Genomic DNA, 25,841 nt, shown 5'->3' with positions numbered 1-25,841 from the left:
TACTACTGTAACAGTTTGTCATCGCAACTCCTCTCAAACCACACAACAGAATTTCACGAAACCTTTTCAGTAAATAAGGACATACCATATAGTTGTGCATATCGACGGGAAATTGCGATTCAATTTTTTTTCTAGGAGTTACTCCCCTTTGAACTTATCTACTTAAGTGTACTACTGCAACAGTTTGTCATCGCAACTCCTCTCATACCACTCAACAGAATTTCATGAAACCTTTTCAGATAATAAGGACATACTATGTAGTTGTGCATATCGATGGGAAATTGCGATTCAAATTTTTTTCTAGGAGTTGCGCCCCTTTGAACTTATTTACTTTAGTGTACTACTGCAACAGTTTGTCATCGCAACTCCTCTCAAACCACAAAACAGAATTTCACGAAACCTTTTCAGTTAATAAGGACATACTATGTAGTTGTGCATATCGACGGGAAATTGCGATTCAATTTTTTTTCTAGAAGTTACGCCCCTTTGAACTTATTTACTTTAACGTGCTACTGCAACAGTTTGTCATCGCAACTCCTCTCAAACCCCACAACAGAATTTCATGAATCTTTGTAGATAATAAGGACATACTACTTAGATGTGCATTTAGACAAGAAATTTTGATTCATTTTTTTTTCTAGGAGTTACGCCCCTTTGAACTTATTTGCTTCAATGTACTTCTGCAACAGTTTGTCATCTCAACTCCTCTGAAACCACACAACAGAATTTCATGAAATTTTGTAGATAATAAGGACATACTATGCATGTAGATAGGCATATTGACAGGAAATTATTATTCAATATTTTTTCTTATACAATTTTTTTCCTTACACTTATTTGATTTCTCCAATGACAATGTGGGGACGTGGGGTATGTAAGCGTGCTCACTAAGGTTCTTTAATTTTGAAACCAATGGCTTAATTTCTTATATAAGACCGTTAATTGTATAATGCTTGAAGAAAAATTTAACTAGAAAAACAATGTTTCACCATGAAAAAAACTGCAACATGACATATAAAGGGAGACCAATCCAGGAGATTTTCAGTTTTAAAGACTACCATTTGTCAAATAATATAGTATTGCTATGTTTGCAGCACACATGTGTGACAGTATGAATCAAGGTCTTGATTTTGCAAGTTGTCCACTAATTTATGCAATTTACGAAGAAAGGCACACACATTTTCAAAATAGTATGCAAAGTGATCCAATTTAAAGTAAAAGAAAATAATGTCAGGGAGGACTATGGATACGTCTATTGAGCCGACAAGGTGTTTGGACAGACTTATATATGAATATAAATTCAAAGCATTTAAAAGTGTATTCTGTAAAAGTGCTGTCTGCAGATAACAGATTCACAGATGTTGTCTAAAATCATCTGCTTTGGTTTCTTATAGTCTATAACCACATCTAAGGGAATCGGAATGTATTGCCAATCCTTGGTTTTGTCCATGTTTGCCCATTTTGTTCAAACTAATTTTCTCCTTCTGAAAGTTCATGACAAATGGAACCAAAAACTTTTGTTATCAATTTAAAAAAGAAGATGTGGTATGATTGCCAATGAGCCAACTCTCCTAAAGAGACCAAATGACACAAAAATTATCAACTAAAGGTCTTCAAAAATGAGCAAAACCCATACTACATTGTCTGCTATAAAAGGCTCCAAAAAGACAACTGTAAAACAATCCAAATGGGAAAACTGTTTAACAATGAGAGAGCCCTGTTGTAGTGGTTAGTGCATCAGACTACTGACACAAAGGTTCCTGGTTCGATTCCCGTTCGGGATGAAAATTTCAGGAACTCAATTTTTCGACTCTCCCTTAACACCATTTGCGAGTATGGTCTTAAGGAAACGATGATAGTCCGTCGGAAGGGGACGAAAAATGGCTGACCCATGTTAAGAGAGAGCCATATCTCTTGCACTCTACAGATACCCTTGTAGATTTAGAAAAAGAGTAGGCTAATGCCGCTACAAGGCAGCACTCGCACCCGCAAAGTGGAAATGGATTAATATAAGTTGCAAAACTTGTTTCCCAATCCACTATAAATAAATATGTTTAATTAAATTAATGATCGTATTGCACATCTTTCAGTTTGGATAAATAAGAAAAAGACAATTACTTCTATTTAAGTCTATATTTAATAAGCAGGATTCTATATTAGCTGCTCTGTGACAAAATACAGATATTTCTATTTAGGATTATGCCATTAAACAGATATACAAAAAACAATGTTGACATATTATTTATATATTCTAGTACAATAACTATGTACATGATCATACACAAAACTCATATAACTTGAAAAGTTTTAGATGCAATTGTTTAGCTTCAAGGGAAATGTTTTTCAACTGAGAATAGTCAAAGAAGTAAACTTTTTATCAAATTAAAAAAAAAATCAAATAGAAAATGTGTATAAACTTTATTTTCTTTCTTTTTATCTTTGAAAAAACAAATTACATACTATTTTTAAGTTAGCAGTTCCTTATATTAAACAGAGTTTAATTTTTGAGGTTGTTTGTGTAAAAACATTTTGAATGGAACTTTTAATATTCAATGTAACCTCAAATGAGTATTCTTGTCTCTCTACAGATCTTATAAAATGCTAAAAAAGCTGAAATTAGCAAAAATATTTTTTAATGAACAGTTATCCTAACATACTACTAAATAAAAGAAAATAAATATTGTAAAAATTCAAAAATTAAATGGTATTAAAAATAGAAGAATATTAAACCAGCCCACGATATATAAAAAATAAAAATAAATATTTATAGTCTAATTTCATCAAAATTTGTGTGGAATAGCATTTCTGTTTAACTTGCAATTTTTTAAACTCTTTTTTGTTTAAAAATTCATAATTTATCCATTTCTTAATCGCATTATTCGCAAACAAAAATTGTCCCTCTTTTCTTTTTAATAATCCCAAAAAAGCTTAAGATGAAATAATTACATGATTAAAGTTAAAGCTTTTCAAATTAATGCTAAACATAAAATATTATAAACAAACAAAAACATTAAAAAAATTAAAATACCAATTACTGCTGACAATGAAATTTTATCACAAAAAATGTATGACTAAACTAGAGATATGTATACATGTAATTAAACACTGCAAAACATCACAATCTGTATTCTCAGGTTAACAGTTTAAGTAAAACTTTATAGCAAAAAGATTCTGTTCAACTTAGCTTTTCACTATAGGTTATTATGATATGATATATCCAAATTATATTTTAAGCATTCTAACTTGACAATCGGTGCAGTCATGTGCAAATTGATTTATTTGTTAACTATTTTTTTTTAAATAACATTGAGCATCAATTGTAAAAATGTAAATAACAAAGTATAGACACAAAATATTTTTACACTCAGATATTGTTATATTAATAAAAATACTCTGCAGTATCATCATTGGAGTTGTAATTAATTACCAAATACTAAAATTAAAAATATTGGTTTTATTAAAATTAAAAAATGAGAGGCTTTTTTTATCTACACCGAAAAAAATACTGAACAGAAAATTAAAGTATTTGAAAAACTATATCAGCCAGTAAAACCACATAACACTAATGATTTATACAACATAATCATATTTATAAACATGTGAAACATTTATAAAATGTGTAATAACAACATATGAGATGATAAACAAATTTAATAAAATATTAAAATTATATCTTTAGCAAAACCCTGAATGAAACAATGGAATATTATTCACACCAACAACAAAATCAGATATGAAATAAGACAAAAGCAGAAAAAATATGTCAAAGACAAAGTTTACACAATAGACTGCAAAAATAATTCATGCAAAATTTTTTTTTTAGTTTTATTAAAATCTGTATTTAATTTTGAAAGTTTTAACCTTTTGAAAAACTGTACATGGCCTGGAAAAATATTTTGATATTTATTAAAGGTCCTTAATTATGTATAATATGAATTTCAAATCTTATTGTTAGTTGTCAAAATTATTTGCAACATTTTTACTTCTTCCAAAAGAAAATAAATAATGAAAGTCTCCACTGGTGTCTCAAAAATATATACATGATAAACACATTACATTCAAAATGAAACACATCGTATTTTTACTTTGTGATTTATATACCAGTACGTGTTAAGCGCCACTTATTTACAGAAAGTAAAATTGAAACCCAAATACAAAGAAAACTATAAAAGAATTTGAAAGGTCTTTAAAATCAACGACAAGCAATATTTCAAATTCTTTATTGTATCAAGTGAATCAAATTCAAAGTAAATATTACACGACAAAAACCCTATGTCTGTATTAACCTTAATGACCACTATCAGCCCTCTAACTTATATTGGTTATATAATCAATTAATATAGCGGGTAAGGATTTTTTTTAAACTTTCCAATTATTTTTTGTCTTTCTTACAAGATAATGTTCTAAAAAAGCTAGCGATTACCTATAGCAATGGTTTTACCACAATGTCATCCAGGATCTGACCTTGTTTTATCAATAAGAAATGATGGGAGTAATGTGATTGCTGCATTTAGTATATAAACTATGTGTTATATGTGACATAAATACACCCATACTGCAGTAATAAATTAACATCAAATATACATATAATGATACACAGTATATAAAAACTATCCATAATAACATTAAACAATACTAATTAGTATATTTTTGTCTTCTAAAATCATCTTACATTTACACTGCATTTAAAAATACCATTTAAAGAAAATCAGCCTCAGCATTATTTGACATGTTTTTCAGAGGCAAGAGTTTTTTACTTCTATAATGGACTCACAGGTGTTTTATGACAATAGAACTAGTCTTGATCCTCAAGCATGGAAACCACCTCTCCCCACCTAACCATCAAATGAGCCTGAGTATGTTATCATGATTTGTTAAGTATGTTGTAAAAAGGTTCTATTTGCTTCAAATTGAGGAATTTGTTTAACAAAACCAGATTATCGAATTATCATGTGTGGTCACCTATTGTAAACCTCTTTATCAAACTAAATTTTATGTCGCTCAATATACAATGTCAGTCAAATAGACATATTTTTTTAATCAATTTGTTATAGTCAATGGTATTTTTAAGCATGAAGTATTTTCCTAATTCAATCTTTAGGTTCATTATGCAATTCACTATTATTTCCTTCAAATGATATCTTATTGTTTTGCAATTATAGTATATTATGTAAATGCTTTCCAAAATTGATAAATTTCAAAATTACTTTTTTATTGACAAAAGTAAAAATTAATATTTCATTTTATCTGCAACCAAAGATATAGAAGCATTAAAAAATGATTTTATTGCGAAAGGAAAGATTTTGTCGAGAAGTCAAACTTGTCAGCACATTATCATTTAAAAAAAATAAAATTATAGAATTAAATTTGAAGATTTTTTGTGGAGGAATAAATTTAAAATTTTCATATTATATATATACTTTAAAATAAAAAAGCAGTCTCAATATTTATATTGATCCACTTTGATGATGACCAGATGGACCTAATTCAAATTTCAATCAATGTATAAATTTGCTACACACATTTTGCGTTGCATATAAAATTTCACATCATATCTTTACTACACCCTTCTACCAAATACAAACAAAAATCTAAATTTAGAACCACTCAGTTGCTGTCACATTAGTACTGAGTACGTGTTTCGTAGGTGGTATGTGTTGTCGTTGTGGTGGCAGCTCCACCAGGTGAGGAAGTTGTACTTCTAGCCGAGAAGCTGGAGCCACTGTCCTGCCACTTACGGAATTGGAAGAAGGTATCTGCACCCAGGACAACCAGGATGAACACACAGAATACCTAAAATGAAATATTAAAACAAAATTATTTTGGTGCGTTTTTTTTTTATCTCCAAACCTTTAATACATGTACATGTTTTTCATGAAAAATTTGTTTTAAATTTTTTATTTTCATTTTCTGCGAAATCATTAAAATATAGAAAGTTATTATTTAAAAATGTGATTCCTTGCAATTGAAATAAAAAAGTTAACATGCAAAATATTTGTCATCTTTATAAACTGATAATGACTAAATATTGTGTTGAAAGTATTTTATACTCAGGAAACTATTGTGTATGCATCAGTAAAACATAACTGATTAATGAACCATAAAAATGAGGTCATGACTAGTTATCTCCTAACAGAGATGCAACTTTATTGTCTAATGATAAACTATTGTTGGCCTTAACATAAAGTAATAGATTCAAAGTGCTTGCAAGCATTAAAGGGTAAAGATTGCTTTCATTTATCAGTGGGAAGTAAAATCAAATTATGCTTGTATAAAGCATTGGTTGCAGTCAGGATTCTACTTCGTCAAAACTATCTCCCCATTACGCCAGTTCATTTTTTTTACAATCTTAGAAATGGCAGCCATTGTAGGAATGACGTGCTATCAATTTAGGTCTTGAAAACCGATAAACTTATCAATATAGCACCATTATGATCCTTTTATGTCAGTTGTATTTAAAAAGAAAATGTATCTACTAGCTAATGAGCATCAGTTAATGTGCTGTCTGCATTGAGTCAACTTTAAACTATTGTCTGATTGGTTGTCAGGTGGAATTTTCGAAAATCAAAATAAATTCTTATAAAATATTTCGTGGAAGGACAGACAAAAAATTTAAAGTGATTGAAAACTATAAACCCTAATTATCACACACAAAAAATTATGTTTTTTTATGTTTTTTTTGAAGATATGCATTTTTAACATCCAACTTAAAAGACTGTCGTCAAGTACCCATATATTTCATCTTTTAGTACTGTGAATTTCTTATGTTATAAAGTCAACCTGTAGCCTTGATATATAAAAATGATAGAATCTGACGCGAGATGATGCATCAAATACTCTTGCTTTAAATGTTTTCAAGACAAAATATTCAACTCAAACACTCCCAAACATAAAAAGGCACATTCAATTTTCTCTTTTGGATACAATTGTTCCCCAAATTTCTAAGGATTTTTTTCTTGAGTCATATAATGGAAGGGCAGACACGAAAATTACTGAACTAATAAATTGATATGTTCTCCGTCCCTGGTATATAAAAAAAAATGAAGTCAAAATCAGAGTACACTTGAGATCACTCCAAGTTTTTGGTGGAGTTCATGTTGCTCAGTCTGTAGTTTTCTAAGTGAGCAACCATTAAACTTCAATGGAGGACGAGGTGTGTTAATGGTCTTTCGTCTTTTTTTCACACATTTCCTTTGCTATCTATCAAAAAAAATTTTTTTTAAATAACACTGAAAGGTATGGAGTAAATATGTTTTCTGAATATTTTTTTTGTCATCTGATTAATGACAACATTTTATTTCATATTGGTGATCAGAATATATTGGTTTTTATAGCAAAAAACCATATCCCTTCCCCTTGAGACAGAGAAACAGACAGAGACAGAAATTGTCAACTAAAGCAAAGCTAAAATATACTTACACCACCTGCTACTAAGCCAGCACTTTGTGCAGCCTTGCCTGACTGGGCAAAGCAGACTATGGCAGTAATAAAATAGAGTACAACATAAACAACAAAGTATATAAGTATCTGTAAACAAAGGAAAAGTTGGCTAATATAAACATGCAAACTAAAACTAAGGTTAACTTATTGTATACTAAGAAATTTTTTTTCCAGTTTTATTTTCGAAAATTTCATTAACAGCTGTGTGCTGGGTTTTTTTTCAATCTTGTATCATTATAAATAGCATATTTTCACCAAACTTGTTGAATGCCACACAGAAATCAGCAGAATGAAACTTCATGTAAAAATTAATCTGGAACAAAAATTTACCAGTAAACTTTTTTCAAATCATCAGATTTATAATTTTTTTATAAATATTTGACAGCAAATAATAAGATACAGGATTTCTCTACTACTGTTCATTTTTAAAAATCTCAATAAAATAATCTTGTAGACTTTTTTCTCTTTTGCTGTATTATACTCAATTGGATTAACTTTCAACTTTTATTGAATCTGATGATTTAAATATTTATTGAATATGCCAGAAATAAGCAAGGCCAGTTAACATGGTTAAATAACTTAGCAGACTGTATTCAGAAAACACAGTTAGGACCTGGAGGCTGCATATGTGCAAATGCTAAAATAAATTCCAAAACAAATTCCCCATAATTATTTTGATCTAGAATTTTCCCATAGTCCATATATATAATAGACATGATTTCTCTTTTAAAAATAGTAAAGAAAAAAAATTCAAAACAGACTTGAGATTTTTTACACAATAATAAAATTTCAATAAAGACCAAATCTGCTTTTTCATCAATGCTAATTGATATCTTTTCTTTTTTTCATATTTTTCAAATATTATTCTTAACCACTTCAACTGGCCTCACTAAAGCATGCAGACTGTATTAAAAGCAATGCCAAATATGTAAAGGCTATCCAATTTAAACTTATTAATCTTAAATAATCCAACATTAAACAATTTTTTTAGATATAATTTCAAAATCATCTATTGAACTCATTGGAATATATGTATATTTTATAAATTCACTTTGAAGATAAATGGATTGGAGAGAAAAAAACTAAATCTGAAATCATTGATTATCATCTGTTTAAAGATCAGAAAGTTTAAATTGAATAGCCTTTAACCTAATTAATAATATAAGAATTGGTAGGAACAATTGCATGCTGGGTATTGGGGGTCATGAACTTACAGCTCCAGCAATTAAGCCACCATTTTGATAGTAATTTCCAGCTTGTATGGCACATACCAGAAATGATATTAAAAAAAACACACAATACACTACATAGTAAATCAGGATCTGAAATAAAATAGGTATAAAAATTATAGTACACACAAGATTTCAATTTTTAAATGAACATAAATGGTCGGGTTGTTGTCTCTTTGACACATTCCCCATTTCCATTCTCAATTTTATAATATATAAGGTTTTTATAATTTAATGGAATATGACGTTCTAGACTTATTTAAATTTGTGGTTGATTGATTGTTGGGATGTAACACTGCACTTTCAGCATACAGTTTTTATTAGTGAACTGGTCAAATTTACAAAAATACACACTTTTCATTGTAAAATATGAACGTATGATCCATAAATCTGAAAAAAAGTTATTTAAGTATGAACTATACATGAATGTCACAGTGACCTAAATGTTAAAGTTGTTGTAGCTGTTATAGTGAAATATTATACTGTCTCGTTGATGTTTGCCGATGATTCCTTTTATTATTAGTAATCTAAATTGGATACAACTTACGATTAACATCCAGGGTCCTGGTAGTTTGTAGATTATACGCAGCATAAAGAAGATCCATAGAATTAGTACAGTAATCAGACAAGATATGGCCACAAACTGTACCCATCCTCCTCCAATGAGGGAGTACCCTGGGTGGGAGGTTACACAGATAAATATGATCAGACTTAGGATCTGAAATATAAAATAAAATATAATACAATCTGTACCCATCCCCCTCCCATGTAGGAGTACCCTGAGTGGGAGGTTACACAGATAAATATTATCAGACTTAGGATCTGAAATATAAAATAAAATATAATACAAACTGTACACATCCCCCTCCCATGTAGGAGTACCCTGAGTGGGAGGTTACACAGATACATATAATCAGACTTAGGATCTGAAATATAAAGAAAATATAATACAAACTGAACCCATCCCCCTCCCATTAAGGAGTACCCTGAGTGGGAGGTTACACAGATAAATATGATCAGACTTAGGATCTGAAATATAATATAAAATATAATACAAACTGAACCCATCCCCCTCCCATGTAGGAGTACCCTGGGTGGAAGGTTGAAGGTAGAAGGTTACACAGATAAAGAAAATATAATACAAACTGTACCCATCCTCCTCCAATGTTGGAGTACCCTTGGTGGGAGGTTACACAGATAAATATGATCAGACTTAGGATCTGAAATATAATATTAAATTAATATAATACAAACTGAACCCATCCCCCTCCCATGTTGGAGTACCCTTGGTGGGAGGTTACACAGATAAATATGATCAGACTTAGGACCTGAAATATAAATAGAATATTAAAAAACATATAGTTGTGCTTGTATATGTGCTTTTGGTTAGAGATTACACACAGCATTAAATCCCAGACTACCAGCCTAAAACAAACTGTTTAAAATATAAAACACAATAAACGATGTATACAAATATAATTATTACACATCATCTTTAAATGGAAATGAGGGAGGTTGTGGAGACAGATTTCAAAACCAGTTTCAGGACCTGACACATTTTCAAGTTTAGACCAATGAGTGCATACTGTGGATTTATTTATTTTCGTGGGAAACTACTTTTGTGGGAACTATTTTGGTGAATGAAGAACTTACCGGGGTACAGGTGCTTGGATATTTAATTTTATTGTTTTGCTGAAATCTGCTTACAAGCCTATGATAATTTGCTGTTTATTGAACATTTATTTTTTGTGGTTCAACTGTTCCCAAGAAATCCACGAAAATTGATATCCAACAAATAATAAATGAATCCACAGTATATCTCAACACAATTCATATTTGCTAAACTTTATGAACAAATTGTGTAATTTAGATAAGTTTGTTAATAATTTTCTCTTCTTAAAAAATTTAAGTATTATACAGATTCACTTTGTTTCAAATTACTAGTACACATATCAAGCAAATAATACAAAACTTATATGTATTTCTTATTCTCATGATTCTATCAAAATACTACAGCTGATGAGGACATCTGTGCTAATTTTTTTTGTTCAAACTGTTTTTTGGCAAAGTGCTTCTTTTCTTCAATAGAATATATACTTTCCTAACTCCTTTCCAAACACAGAACAGATATATAAAGTACAAACTACCACTTAAAATAAATGCAGCACGGGTTGTGAAATAAAATTACCATTTCAGCTATTTTCAATATGGAATCTATAGATTTCATATAAATTTTATCCAAGCCAACATCTCCACTGGAGCTAGTTGTGGTTGTTGTTTTCTCTGTTGATTCGACATTATATTGGCTGTCCATCTTGGGCCTGTTGGGTAAAGAGGACTTTCTTTAAAATCTATGTTGAATTTCTGAAATAAAGAAAGGAACAAAATTAGAACAATCAGATTTTCCCTTAAAATCAAATAAAATCATAATTTTTTGTTGATATCTTTTTGTAATGTTGATATCTTATTTATCCCTTTTAACACACACAATACACTTAAAAAAAATCTTACACAAAAAATAAAGTACATGTATTATGTAATAATGATCTAAATAATCAACTTTGCTGATGTATAAATAGATAGGGTGATTCCTGGTGGTTGGGGAAGGTCACCCTGGATATGACGAGGTTGGATATGACCCTGTTCTGCTAATATTAAAAATAAAACTACTTATTGAACCTACAGATTTATATCTTGAGTAGTTTACATACATTAACTATAGCATTCAAATTAAATTGTTATTTGGATGGAGAGTTGTCTCATTGGCACTCACACCACATCTTCCTATATCTATCTACCAAATAACCACACACATGGATCTTTAACTTATTCACCTTGTAGTATAAACAAATGATAAAAACCAATAAAGTTTATATCAACTAAATCACTTTGAATCTTAAAGGCAACAACTCAAATTATGTTTCCTTCCAACAATATTTATATCTTACTTTGTGATTGTCAATTCCAATCACCTTAATAGCCAGGATACATTCCACAGCAAAATTTTCAATCAGAATTTTTAAGTATTAGCAAAATATTCACAGTTGCAGATTCTTAAAAACTAATATTGTAATGATCAACATGAAGTGCATGCCAAAAAAGCATTGTTTAGTTCAAATAAATAGTTAAAAGTATGATCAATTATAAGCTGCTGAACAAATTTCAATCTGTTTGCACTGTGACCGTCTAAAAATAGAAATCTATGTATCCTTGAGGATACATTCGGCATCTACACCGGTTTGCCAAAAGGATACATTTGGCATGCGCACGGGTGTGCCAAAAGGATACATTCGGCATGAAAGGGTTAAAACTTAATAGAAAAAAGAAGATGTGGTATGATTCAAAATGACACAGACATTAACAACTTTATGTCATCATACAGCCTTCAACAATGAAGGTATGTTTTAGCTGTATCCCTTTGAAAAAAGAGAAAGTACTTATAAAGTTATAACGTATTCAATCCTCAAGGTGTATTGTGGTGCCACGGAAAATGTAGTACCTAATATACATTACATGTACATCAGCAACATGTATTGTTGATACCCATACTTTTTTTATTATCAAGTGTGCACACACTGAAATGTCTTGCCTGCTTTCTTGCTTTTGATTACATTCTATGTTGAGCAACTGATGTCTAAATCTATGAGATGAAGGTATTATTTCAAATTAAACAAATAAATCTTGAAAGTTATACAATTCTTTACAGTATAAATCAGATCTACTTGTATGCTTTAACTGGAAGCATAGTAATTAAGTCAAATGACATCAGTTTTCTATCTCAGGCCCGTAGCCAGGAATTTCTAAGGGGGGGTTTGTTGGACTCATGAACTCGACTTTAACAGTCACAATTTGAACAAAACGTTGACTTTAACAGTGCTTATTTGATTTCAAGAGGGGTTTCGTCCGAACCCCCCTGGCTACGGGTATGTATCTGGACCAGATTTTTTCACTAGGAAACCTACATTGCACATGCTTTATAATGAAGCTTGTTTGTCTAGGGAAATAATGTGTCAATATTTAAAAAATATTAAACAAGACTTTTTACATCTCTCATTACTCATTTATAGCCTGTTAAAACATGTCATTATATCAAACATGGAATTTATATGGAATCAAGCATATACAAAGCTGTTGAGAATAAAAAATTTAACTATTATATATCTATTACTCTATACAATATTTAAATTCCAGTATGTTTTAGCAGATTTCCAATTTTGACTTAGTACAATGTACATGTAGTAAGAGAGAAATTAAATTAGCTCTGTAACCTCTTTGCACTAATGAATTCTGTAAATGTGCACATTGTTTCAGAATCATCTTATTAATTAAACCAACAAGAAGGCAGTAAATAATTGTCATTTTGTTTCTTTATATCACAAGAACTTGGCAGATATAGTCCTGTAGCGATATAAAAACAATGTATATAACCATTTCCATCTACATGATATATGTAATAGTTAATTATTTTCTTGTGTTATTATGTAATCTGTAGCTGAGCACTGAATGGATAAAATAGGCAGTTTTTTTTTATCAAGATGTGTTATGAGTATGAAGTTAATTATTGTGTAACAGTTATTTGAAGGTAATGTCAGACAATGACTATTGGAAACAACAGCTGTGCTATACATGTGTGTTTAGAAACTGTCTATTCACCTATTGTTATACATGCAACAAGTTGTTGTTTCATTGTACATATATTTATTGTTCACATATATTCCAATTTTTAATTTTTAATGGTTTTAACAGTTGGTTCAGGAGAACTTGGTTTTGTAGTTTCATGCTTAACCTGAATGTTAAATATACATATATGCATTAGTTTGCTCATGTACCCAATGTATTAAATTCTGTAGATTTGATAAAAAAAAATCCATGTTATGTAAATTTGTATGTTTGTATTTTCATAGTGTTCTTATTTTCTTTTTTTTGTGTGTGTATGAAAAAAAACAAACTAATTCACATTTACATGTAAGGGTGACAATACTCATATCAAAGAATGTTGGAACCATCATCCATTAAGTTACCATCCTTTAGGCAGCAACCATTTGATTTACACTATATGTAATGTTAAAATTGAAAGAAATTTGTTTTCGACTTATCGTGAAAAAAATAGATTGTTTTTCGCCACAGGCGAAAAAAAAGTTTGTCCCAAAAAAATCCATACCCCCCCCCCCAGAAAATCAAATGGTTGCTGCCTTATTCTAGGGGCAGATTCAAGGAGGTCACAACCCCTCCTTTATTGAGCTATACATGTATATGGTTATGGCACAGTTCCACTAGAACTCCCAACATTGTTTATTTTGACAAGGGTCTCAGGTTTTTTATAAATCCTGGACCAGCACAAAGTTTCAGCTCAATGCTTTAAATTTGAATCAGTCCTTGTAAAAAAAAAATACCCCAGTCTCCAAGTCTATAATTTTTTGACAGCCATTTTTTTTCCATATCCCCATCCTTTTGGCTTTTTTAAAATTGAAAATAAGATCATAACTGACTTGTGTGCAAACATCTACAATATTAAAAATATGTGTATAAAACAGGTGCAGATCAACAAGATCGTGAAGAGGAGAAAAAAGGGGATCCCTTAGCATACCATTATATATGTTTGGAATGATACTCATTAAAAGTTAATGCATTAATCATATGAAGCTCTTTAAGGGAAACAATCGCCCCTGTACCCTCTTTTCAATATGCCTCTGTAAGGACCCTCTTAATCTGCCTCTGTAAATCAAATATTCCAAAATTTATATACTGCATCTCCAATCTTTTGAACAGTTTTTATTTATTTGCATCTTATAATCCATCTGCACATGATATACATGTACCATGTACAACACATATGTATTTCATTATATATATCAATATTTGATTATAAAATTATCTTCATTATACCATGCAGTTATATAATTTCAATGTGACAGGGCTTAAGTTAATAACAAGATTCATTTTTCAATTTACATATTTATGGATTTTTTTCCATTAGACTGATAGTAAACCACAAAACATTTTACACTACATTCATAAATATGTTAATCTATTGATCAACCTGACGGTTTCTAGTTATTTTATGTTCCTACAGTAATCCAATATAAAATGTGTAAAATCAGATTGATCATTTTGATGTGCAGCAATCACCAATATTTCTATTCCAGAGAGGATATAACGCCTTCATTAACCACTCATGATGATACCACTTAATTCATTTGGATAACTTCTTAACAGATGATAAGATTTGTAAAACATCATTCAGATATGACATCTTAAAACTGCACTTTTACATAATGACCCTAAACAGAAAAAATATCTGACTAAGCCTTAATTCAATTGATCATACTTTTGTACATATACTGCAATGAAAATAATTAATGTAGGAACTGTCAAATTCAAGGAAAATGTTTTTCAACCCTTGTTTGTATGCAACTGGATGTGATGTACATGTACTATGATTTGATGGTATTTACATCTAAAACTGAAGAACAGAAAAATATTTGTCCAAGATTTAGCCTTGATCATACACTTGTACAGTACATATACATATGACATGTGTATACTTTATCCTCTTATATATAGCATATATAGTATGACTTGATATAAAATGAAAAATATATTAACACAGAAGCAGTTGATACCTTGAGCATTGTCCCACTTAAGTTAACAACATCTAACATAAGAACCTTTGACATCATCTAAGGGCCTTCTGGCCTTAACAATACATACCTTCTACCTGTTAAACAAGGTTTATATCTAAATTCCTTCGTCCAGGTGATGAATTAATATAATTTTAAAATGGCAACAAAACTCATCTCATGAAACATTCATTTGGTATAACAATGAAAAGAAATTCAGTTACTTCAAATATAGAATGGATTTCCCATTGATAAAAGGAAATAAAATCTTCCTGTAGAAATATCTTGACATATGTATAAAGATATTCCAACTTATCATATTTAAATATCATTGAGTTTTCATATTCTGTTACTTTATCTATTTTTGGTTGTTTTTCTCTACTATTTCATAATCAATGCGACAAAAAATAACTAAGATTACATTGTTTACATTAATATATACTTATATGACTTACATTTGAAGGATGTGAAAGTTCACTGATGATAAAAAAAAGAGGAAGCTCTCTGTATCATGTGAATTTGTATCCTTCAAATATAAATATAGGTTGTAGTTATCTAAGGAGTTTCATGAATTCAGATACATTCATTTACCCAGAAGAGGAAATCAGACAAAAAGTTTCCAATTTATAAGACCTTCAGTTTGTCAAAGTGTAAGAAAATTGAAATATAATGGTCTTGAGCTACTATATAAAAAAAGAAGATATGGTATGGATGCCAATGAGACAACTCTACAAGCTTAAGAGACCAAATGACACAGAAATAAACAACTATAGGACAATGTACGGCCTTCAACAATGAGCTTTTAAGCCCTAAAATCACATCTATTCTTACTGGAATTTCTTCCTATAATTTCAAAATAAAAAATCTGAATGACAGCATAAATAATTTATAGTTTATGAACATATCATTTATTAGAGACAGATAAGACTGAATTAATATATGATCATATACATGTTTCCTTGACACCATTGAGCGAATAACAAAAGTCTTCAATAAACCTTAATCTTTCAAATCAACTAGGTAAATACAGAGTAATATATAAACCAGGTTCCTACTTTATGCTTTTTTTTTTTACCAACTCTATTATTTTAACCTTTAAACTTTTCTTTAAAAGACCAAGTATCACAACAATCATGTATAAACACTTGTCAATTTAAATAATTGATAAACTATCAAATTTCATTTCTTCAGTTGTATTCATCAACCATTATACTTGTGATACTCAGTAGTAGTACAGGAAAAATTACATGTCACATATATTTTCCCACTTAATGCTTTATTACATGTATTAAGTGTTTCATGATTGAAATATGATAAATACAATACTAAACTTGATCACCTCATTTTACAGTTAAAATAGAAGTTCTTCTTACAATGTCTTTATGTGATCAAAAATTTTATCATTCAGTCATTGGCATACATTGTATTTTAGATGTCTTATGGCTTAAATAAATAAATGACCACCTACATGCATGACATGTATATAGGTATCCCAGTAAATGGAAATAAGTGTTATCCAAACTGATGAGCAAATAATATAACTATGTCAAAAGTTTAGCAATTCTTTTCACAAAAATTCTTACATCTAAATTAGTGGGTTTTTTTTCCTTTCTTTTTAGCCATAAAAAAAAATGTCATCATGTGGTATGATTGCCAATGAGACAATTCTCAAAAAGAGACCATATGACACAGAAATTAACAACTATGGGTCACTGTACAGCCTTCAATAATGAACAAAGCCCATACAGCATAGTCAACTATAAAAGGCCCTGAAATGACAAATGTAAATATCTTCCCTTCCTCAACTAAACGTCAATTTTTTTTATTGCTTCACTTTTTGCATCTTTCAAATGATTTATTCCTTAAATTTATTCTTTTTTCTATAGTTAAGACAATTTCTTACGAATTTCACTCTACAAGAAGTAAACTAAGATCAAAGAGAATAAAAGTATGTATCTGATTATATACACCTTGTATCACAATGACCAAATATCACTTGAGTACCTCTGAAGTACTTATCAAACATGACAAGAACATTGTATATTTAAGTAAGTGTACATAGTAGTTCACTTTATATCAAGTTCATCATAAAAGTCCTGACTTTACAATTTACAAACATAAGTTTAGCTAAGATTTTAAATTGAGAATGAAAATGAGAATGTTTCAATGTGACAACAACCCGACTAAATTTACTTATCAGTCCATGGCCAGGGACGGCAGGGGGGTTCCCAACCCAGGATAAAGGGAGGTTCCGACTATAAATACATGGTATCATGTAAATGCTCCCATTCAAATGCATTGATTGTCCTAAAAATAAAAGGGTGTTCCCCTGAATACGCCACTGAAGACCACCAATGTTGAAATGCTTTTGGTACAAATGTAATTTTTCTGTTTATGTAATTTCAGAAAAACGGACTTTAATAGTTTGAATTCTTGCGTTTATCATTTAGATATTTATAATTAAAGTCTTAAAAAAACTTATAAGCAATTAAAAGATGCAATCTTTTTTTCAGCTAGACAGTCATGACAGTATAACCTCTTTTACAATTCAAGACAATTAATTTCTATGAACTGTAAAATAATCAAATAACATAGAGATGGGAAACATATGATGAAGGACATGTATGTAGTATACCCATGAGAATTGTCTGAACAAACGTTACATTATATTATTATAATTACTGACAATTTTCACTTCAAACAACAAATACTTTTTACTGCATACACAAAACACTTTTGTTCATAAATTGATGTGATTTTTAATGTATTTTTTTAAGGACATGCAACTATTTCCCCATGCCATGGCATTAATATCTATTACTATAATATTTCAACAAAGTTTTATTTGTACTATGTATCCTGTTCATTTTTTATCTGATAGTATATATATATATATATATATACAACTCGTCTAAACATCAACCCAACAATGTTAGATCTATAAATTTGCTTTCGCAAATTTTTGGTTCTTCCCTCGCCGGGATTCGAACCCATGCTACTATATATATATATATATATCATTGTATCCTTAAGATCTAATTTGCAAAAACAAACTTTTATTCTATTTAATACAATGGAGAAGAAAAGGTGAGGAAGGGTTTTGATAGGGTAGCATAATTTAGGGGAACTGCATTTCTCTATTTCTAGTTTGTTTTACTTAATATTGCCCCCACCCCTTTCCCACCATTATCAGTCAGAGCTCAGACATAAATAAGTCTGAATCTGCTTTTGACTCATAGAGGTCTAAATATGTAAGTTTTAGGATTTGTCTCCCTTTAATGTAACACAAAATATGACTTGAACAAGTCCAATATTGTTAAACAATAAATAATTGACCAGAATCAAAAAGTTGCAAATATCGACTCCTGCAAGTCAATAAGTGATCAAAATTGGTTAACTTCAAGACCCACGCATATTTATAAGGAGGTCATGCATCTAAATCAAATAATGACATCATTAAAAGTCAATGCTTTGTCTTCTTAAGAAAAATATGAATGAGATTCTAAAAAATCGGAGATAATGTTAATTAACCTTACAATGCAACCACCTGGAATCACACTTAATGAGGTAAAACATCTGTGTTTAGTAAGGATGTTCAATTAGATAATTAAATATAGATAGCTCAAGTCCTTTTGAACTCTCATACAGGTTTTTGCTGTCATAGGTGGTGTAGTTTGGCCACAAAGTAACATAAAGTTTTTTCACCAACATGAATAGACCTAAACAAGTCTGTCATTTTCTGACTTAGATAAGTCTAAAATTGAAACTACATTTTTATAATAAATACATGTTTGGACTTAAAAACAAAAATCGACTTGTTTATGTCTGAGCTCTGACTGATTATTGGTATTATGTTTGTTTTTCTGTTATCTTTAAATCTCATCCACAGACCCTAAAGCACAGTATATTTTTTAAATCATTATATGAAAAGAATTTAGAATTAAATGATTGATATACATGTACATCTTAACATTCACACATTTTCTAATACATATATAGTTTGTAATTCATTCTGATGATTCAACATACATGTATGATGTATAAACATTTTAGTACATGTTCATCTACCCATTTCTCACTTTATACACACATATAGTACATTGTTTGTACATTAGATCAAGAAACTTTAAACAGTGAAAAACAAAAGCCTTTATTTAAAAGTATTTTTCGTAAAAGTTACTACCTATTTATTAGTTAAAAGTACTAGGAAAGAATATAAAAACAATTCCCCTCTGCACTCCCATTGAGTTCAGTAATATAAACACTCAGCTTACTACTACCTTAGTTTATACAAATTACATCACCTCATCATCATGATCATCATTGATTGACTAAGATCGGTGATGTATGAATGACATAGCCTGTAGATATATCTTCATCACCATCTCATGTTAATAGTACACAAATAGTAAGATTAATAGACTCACTGCTGTTTCATTAATAACAATATTCTTTTTACTTCAAAGAAACCTATAAAGATTCCTGATTCTTAGAACTGTGCTACCTAGCCAGGTTTAAATGGCAGAACTACTTTCCATAAGGTTTCTTTTCTATTATGTATAAGATGATACAAATGTATATACATGTAGGTTTAAATGGATATTGCTTTGAAAAAAATATATAGGAACAGGATATAAAGTATCATTTCCATTTCGCAATTATATTTAAGATCTAAAAAAAACAATTTTTAAATTTCATGAAGTTTACTTATTGTCTAAGACATAAAAGAGGTTAAATTAAGAATCTAAAGAAATTGTTGGCAGCACAACATAACCATTATAATAATAGGCTAGCTGTGCATGAACCAGTTAATTGAAAAATATTCTTTCTGTACTAGTTTTAATGAAAAAATATGGGATTTTTTCCTACTTACATGTAATAATGTTTTCTAGTGTTATATATTCTTATGAGCTTGGTCTGGCAGAGTAGGAAATATGTACACTATGACTTAACACTATTAAAAGAGCAAAAATTGTACATGTACAAAAAATATCACAGAAGGGATTAAATTCATTTTTGGAAAAGTACATTTTTAAGAAACATTTTTTAAGAGACAATTTTAAATTTATCTAAATCACTTATTAACTACAACAACAATTTTTATTTGTAAATTAAGATGCCTGGAGGAGCAGTACAATTCCAATTTAAATTGAAGTGTACAAACAAATGTACAATGTATGCAAAATGTCAGATACAATTACGTTTTGTTTTAAGACCTTTGCATTAACAAATGCTTAAGTTAGAAATCAAATGACATCTTGATAGGTTTTTGTATAGCCAATTATTTGATATTCTGATTCTTACTCCTAAATGCCATATATATGCTAAGTGGAGAAACAGACAAAACTCTTCAAAGTACTAGTGCTAAACGTTTAAAGTCAATCAAAAGACTTAAAGTATCTTGTATTGGTAATAATTTTGGCAATGAATACATATTGTTGAACTTGAAATTAATACAAAGTAAAAATTTTCACTATCATATAAAGTTTTCAAATCAAACATCAGGGTAGTTCCAGTCATGTTTAATGGGAGGGGTTCCAACCATATATTCGGATTATATGGTTGGAAACCCCTTCCCATTTAAATAAAATTGAGGAAGGAAATGGGGAATGTGTCAAAGCGACAACAATCCTACCATACATGTAGGATTGATGATTGTCCTGAACCACGACCATGAAGGCATCCTTTCCCTTTTTTGATCTGCCACTGTACATGTTGCCTCAGGTCACCTGGGTGACAATGACAAAAGCATCATTAAGGGCAATAACTCTTTTTTTTTTAAAATAAATACATCTGATCATATGCACAGTAGTTGTCGTTTGTTTATGTAATTTATATACTTGTTTCTCGTTTCTTTGGGTTTTTTTTATATAGATTAGACCGTTGGTTTTCCTGTTTGAATGGTTTTACACTAGTAATTTAGGGGCACTTTATAGCTTGTTGTTCTGTGTGAGCCAAGGCTCCGTGTTGAAGGCCGTACATTGGCCTATAATGGTTTACTTTTTTAAATTGTTATTTAGATCGAGAGTTGTCTCATTGGCACTCACACCTCATCTTCCTATACATTGTATCTAATGGTTGCACTACATTTTTTTTACATTAAATTTTTTTTTGTAACAAAGTTTTTCACTTTATATGTAGTTTTAAAAAAAAGTATACATTTAAAAAAAAAAACATTTATGGGCAATATAACTCCAATACCTTTAATTTTAATAATTGGATCAACAGTTTCAGATGAAAAGATTTGTTGTAAAAGATAAAGGATGAAGACAAACACCAAGTGATATACATCATATTCATATGTCAAAAGGGCTCTTTGTGACATACAAGTGAGCTACACTTAAGACGTCTATGATTGTAATGGCATCAATAAAGCAAATGGTAAAGATGTAAACAATTATTTGGCCTTCAATAATGAGCAAAACCAATACTATACAGTAAGGCAAAAAAAATATATATGTCTGTTTAAGGTTATATCATTAAAATAAATAGGGTAGGTACATGTAGGTCGTTATTTCCATTTTATTATTTTTAAATTTTATTTTTTGTGTCATGATTTTGCGATGTGCCGTCCGTCTTGCCATGGTCCTAGATGTCCATAGGCCGACTTTACCTGTAATTTTAATGATTGGATTATTTCAGTTTCGTTATTGATTGAAAAAAATGGCTGGCAAAATGTTTATTTCATCACACAAGTCGCGAATTTCCTTAAACAGCCATCATGTTCATGATTACATAAATGTATCAACATTGGGATGTACATGTATCAGGCAACACAAGTTCAGTTTATTTTCCACTTTACAACAGAAATAAAATGGCTTAGGGTCGGCGCTCAAAATAGGGTTGGTTGGGTATGAACTGTAAACAGACATTTATTTTTTTTTGGCCTAAGCTTTTAAAAGGTTCAGAATAACAAAATGTAAACAATTCAAAAGACAAAAAAAAACATATAAATATGTGAGCACTAAACTCTCTCCATGACCTGAGAAAGTGGTGCAAGAGCACAAGGCATTTAAAAAATATCAATGATTACACTTAAAAAGCCCTTTACTGAACATGTACTTGTACGCTATACATACCCTTAGTTTTATACCTACCCAAAAGATTTTAACATGCACTATTAAGGTCATACTGTTTCAAAAACTTAATATAAATTATAATCACTCAGCTTACTACTACCTTACATGTAGTTTATAGAAATTACAGGCCCTACATCGTTTGGTTTTCAAAATCACTTTACATGTACAATGTACATGATGTCGGAACTTTTACAGTCTGGTAGACTAGAATATGAATGCTGCTTAGGGTATCATGGGTATGCAGTCTTTCAATATGCTTTGATATCTAAGGGACATTGTTCTCAGAATTCAACATTTTAGAAAAAACAGAACCACTTCAATTTTACCTTTTTTAATATCTTTTTTTTAAGAATAGGACGTCACTCATTGCAAATGATGTTGTACATGTATATAAACTATAATTGTCAGACAACTCTCAAAAAATCTGATGATAATAAAAATAATATAAATTTGAGAGATATTACTCTAATATTGAAATAGGCATTGAAATACGTTTGTGTGTCTAAATATTATCATAATAGAGAAATAATACTGTTACTTGGTTACTAATAATAATATTTAAAATATACTGAAAAAATAAACGATATCAGAATTATATACATGATATAGCATACCTGAAACTGACTTGTCAGAAATTTACACTTTTACTTTTATTATGTTAGTTTTCTTAAAACTCAGTCAAAATGTAAATGAAGACTTTTCTATTTATAGATTATTCAAAGAATTTAAAAACACATGACGATCAATAATCAGACGGGATGTTGTAAACATGGGGTGATGTTTAAACTTTAGGGAGTCATCTCTTTAAATAGAAACTATCTCAACAAATCAGTCGTTATAAACTTAACCTTAGTGGTTGTATACAGGGTCGTAATTTGACAAATCAATGCCGGTGGATACATTTTTTGCTTGACAGGACTTGAAACGCCCATATTTTGTTTTCTACTAATTTTGGAACCTAAACTAAATAGCCTCGACAGCTCATTTTATTTCAATGCAGAATTACGATTACTGCAATGTGCATTTTTTAATCATGCTGCATATATCGCATATTTTACATACCCGATTACAAAGTGTCAATCTTCTGTAAACAATAGTTGACCTGTTCAAGGGACATAACCAGAATGTTGCCGGAAGTCGTTTATGGGGTCTATACAATCACACCAAATGCCAGTGCCAAATGTAGAACACTGTAACGGACATAATTTTTTGTTATCGCATGGAACACTGTCGTACTGAGTGACTTCTTTGCAATGTCGTAACAGTTTAAAAAGAGGTGTGATGTATACTGCAATTTTCTGTAAACAATAATAGTTAAAAAAAAAAAAAAAGATATATAAATTTTACAAAATATTGTTTTCCAACCGAAATATATATTTCAATCGATCAGCACTAACGGTAAACGTATCACATGATCAGTGAACATTATATTGATGAACAAAGACTTGATATTTGTTAAAACAGTCTCTATAACTCAATAAATTACTTAGTTTTCTTTAACTAAATAAACGTTCTTATACATTTATTGCAAGTCTGTCTTAAAATTAACAGGTTTCAGCAAAGATCTAGACCGTTCTTGTACTGCTAATTTACAATGCGGCAACGATTGCGGTATACAGTTAATGGTTAATAACTCATGAATGTCCAAGTCAAAATTAAACCGAAAGCCAAAAACTTTTAAATCATTGTGACGTTAAGCACGTTATTGCGTCAAGGCCGTGAAATGCGACAGAGCAATTTGATAAATAGCCCTTCTATGAAAACTAACTAGTTCAGCTTTATAAAATTTATATCCATAGATTACGCAGGTATTACTGTTTCCAAAAATATTAAAAATATTCTTTAACTTTTCATAATAGTTTCAAATAATGATACAAATATTACCAAAACGTCAAAAATAAGCGTGTCAGACGTAACAAATTATTCGCAAAATAACTTTTGCGGGAATTTTTGTGGTCTAATAAAAAGTTTAAAATCCGTGAAAATTCGCACGAATGATAAACGTCTAATATAATTTATGACGCCATTGCTGTTTTTTGTGTTGATCGAACGGTAAAAATTATTTTTTTCAAAAATGAATAATCCTCGCCATGGTCAGGTTTCTGAAAATGGTAAGTTATCAAAATTTATCGCTTTTTAAAATATCAAATGATATAAAATTTTGTTTTTATGAATTATTCCTACAAATGTGCTTAGATAGACCATTTCAAATCCGGAATTTTACAGCACTCGCACCACAAATAAAAACGCATTGGGCTCGGGAAAATGTCTTGCAAGATTGTCCAATGTCGAATTTCGCCGCTTTTTACAAAAACACTGTCAGTTTCAACGTCATTTTATTAGATATTCAATTTGTAGTATATAAAACAGTGCTCAAAGTTTTCGTAATTGTGCTTTCACCCCACAATACGATAACATACTTTTTGATAAGCTGTTAAGTCGAAATGACTTCGTTTTGTAACAAATCAAATGTCTTGCAAGTTTGTCCACTGAGCAATTTTCTTACGTTTTGAACGTTTTCGATTCGGGACGCTATACATATATGTGTTTTCAAATTATTTCTAAAAGTTTGTTCTTTGTTTTGGTGTTAAACACCACATCATGTATAAGCGACATTTGTTGTATTTTATTGACCTGCCATCAAAGGTAGGATAAGCCGGATATCAGGCGACCTTAAGTTAAAATAGTTGCAATAACTGTCGATTAGGATCGGAGTCGAACAAATCTCGCCACGAGCGTATCTTAAAATTACCATGCTTTTTATCACTTTATATGAACTCATTAGGCCAATCATCCTCCTAGGCCATCGAATTTGAAAGCAGTTCGTATTATCATATGATATATGAACGATATTTCATCGCTTTTAAATAACAAGTACGCTTCGATTTTATGTTTCAAGATCAGAGGACTAAACAAAATAACCAAATTACAAATTTCGAAAATAGATAGAATCATAGAAACCACGATAAGAACTGCAATATATAAAAGTAGTTATAATCAAATAGAAAATGAATATTTATCTAAAATGGAAAAAAAAATATGGTAATTTGTCAATAAATAAGTAAAATATTAATTATAGAACAAAAGAATTTCATATCCGATAGAGAGAATTGATTATTGTGAAGAGATAAAGAAACTAAAAAGAAATGAGCAAAAAAATAAAAGTTACAATAAATATAAAGAAAATACAACACAAGCCGAATCAGAAGTCCGAAAAGTTCATTTGCTTGCGTATCTACCAGTAGCAAATATTTCATACATATTCAAGACTTTTAAGTATCCATATCGATCAAAAAAGATTACAATCAAAACGAACAAAGTATACTCGATTACCGACGTAAAATTTCAAATTTTGACATTACCAATTGGGACGCAATATCGTGCGTAACGTTTTTATGTTCACACAAACCTATGTTTTACTCAATAAAAAACTTTTCATAATATGTGCTCGTTAGTAGTGAATAGTCAGTGTT

The 25,841-nt window shown here is 30.0% G+C and overlaps 1 protein-coding gene across 3 annotated transcripts; it reads right to left on the bottom strand.

The window, feature by feature from the left end:
* Window positions 1-2,118: 2,118 nt before the first annotated feature.
* LOC134720895 (plasmolipin-like) lies at window positions 2,119-23,534 on the bottom strand. 3 transcript variants are annotated; one of them, XM_063583449.1, is made up of 5 exons: window positions 23,431-23,534; window positions 10,858-11,033; window positions 9,217-9,387; window positions 8,655-8,762; window positions 2,119-5,793 (listed from the first exon to the last, which is right to left on the bottom strand). In XM_063583449.1, the coding sequence occupies exons 2-5, from the start codon at window positions 10,981-10,983 to the stop codon at window positions 5,623-5,625; spliced, it is 576 nt and encodes a 191-aa protein (XP_063439519.1). In that variant the 5' UTR covers window positions 10,984-11,033; window positions 23,431-23,534; the 3' UTR covers window positions 2,119-5,622. The 3 variants fall into 3 exon arrangements, with proteins under 3 accessions (XP_063439519.1, XP_063439520.1, XP_063439521.1); XM_063583450.1 differs by lacking the exon at window positions 23,431-23,534 and adding an exon at window positions 22,983-23,087; XM_063583451.1 differs by lacking the exon at window positions 23,431-23,534 and adding an exon at window positions 15,381-15,500.
* Between the last annotated feature and the right edge of the window lie 2,307 nt (window positions 23,535-25,841).

The sequence above is a fragment of the Mytilus trossulus genome, chromosome 6 (genome assembly GCF_036588685.1).
Source record: "Mytilus trossulus isolate FHL-02 chromosome 6, PNRI_Mtr1.1.1.hap1, whole genome shotgun sequence".
In the NCBI taxonomy this organism is placed as follows: domain Eukaryota; kingdom Metazoa; phylum Mollusca; class Bivalvia; order Mytilida; family Mytilidae; genus Mytilus; species Mytilus trossulus.
The sequence above is the reverse complement of the archived record's forward strand: the minus strand, read 5'-3'. Positions and strand labels throughout refer to the sequence as shown.

Coding starts and splice junctions, on each gene's coding strand:
- LOC134720895 (XM_063583449.1), bottom strand. CDS start 10,983: ATGGACAGCCAATATAATGTCGAATCAACAGAGAAAACAACAACCACA. Junction 8,763..9,216: donor CAGGACCCTGGATGTTAATC/GTAAGTTGTATC, acceptor ATTTTATTTCAG/ATCCTGATTTACTATGTAGT. Junction 5,794..8,654: donor GTGGCTTAATTGCTGGAGCT/GTAAGTTCATGA, acceptor ATTTCATTTTAG/GTATTCTGTGTGTTCATCCT.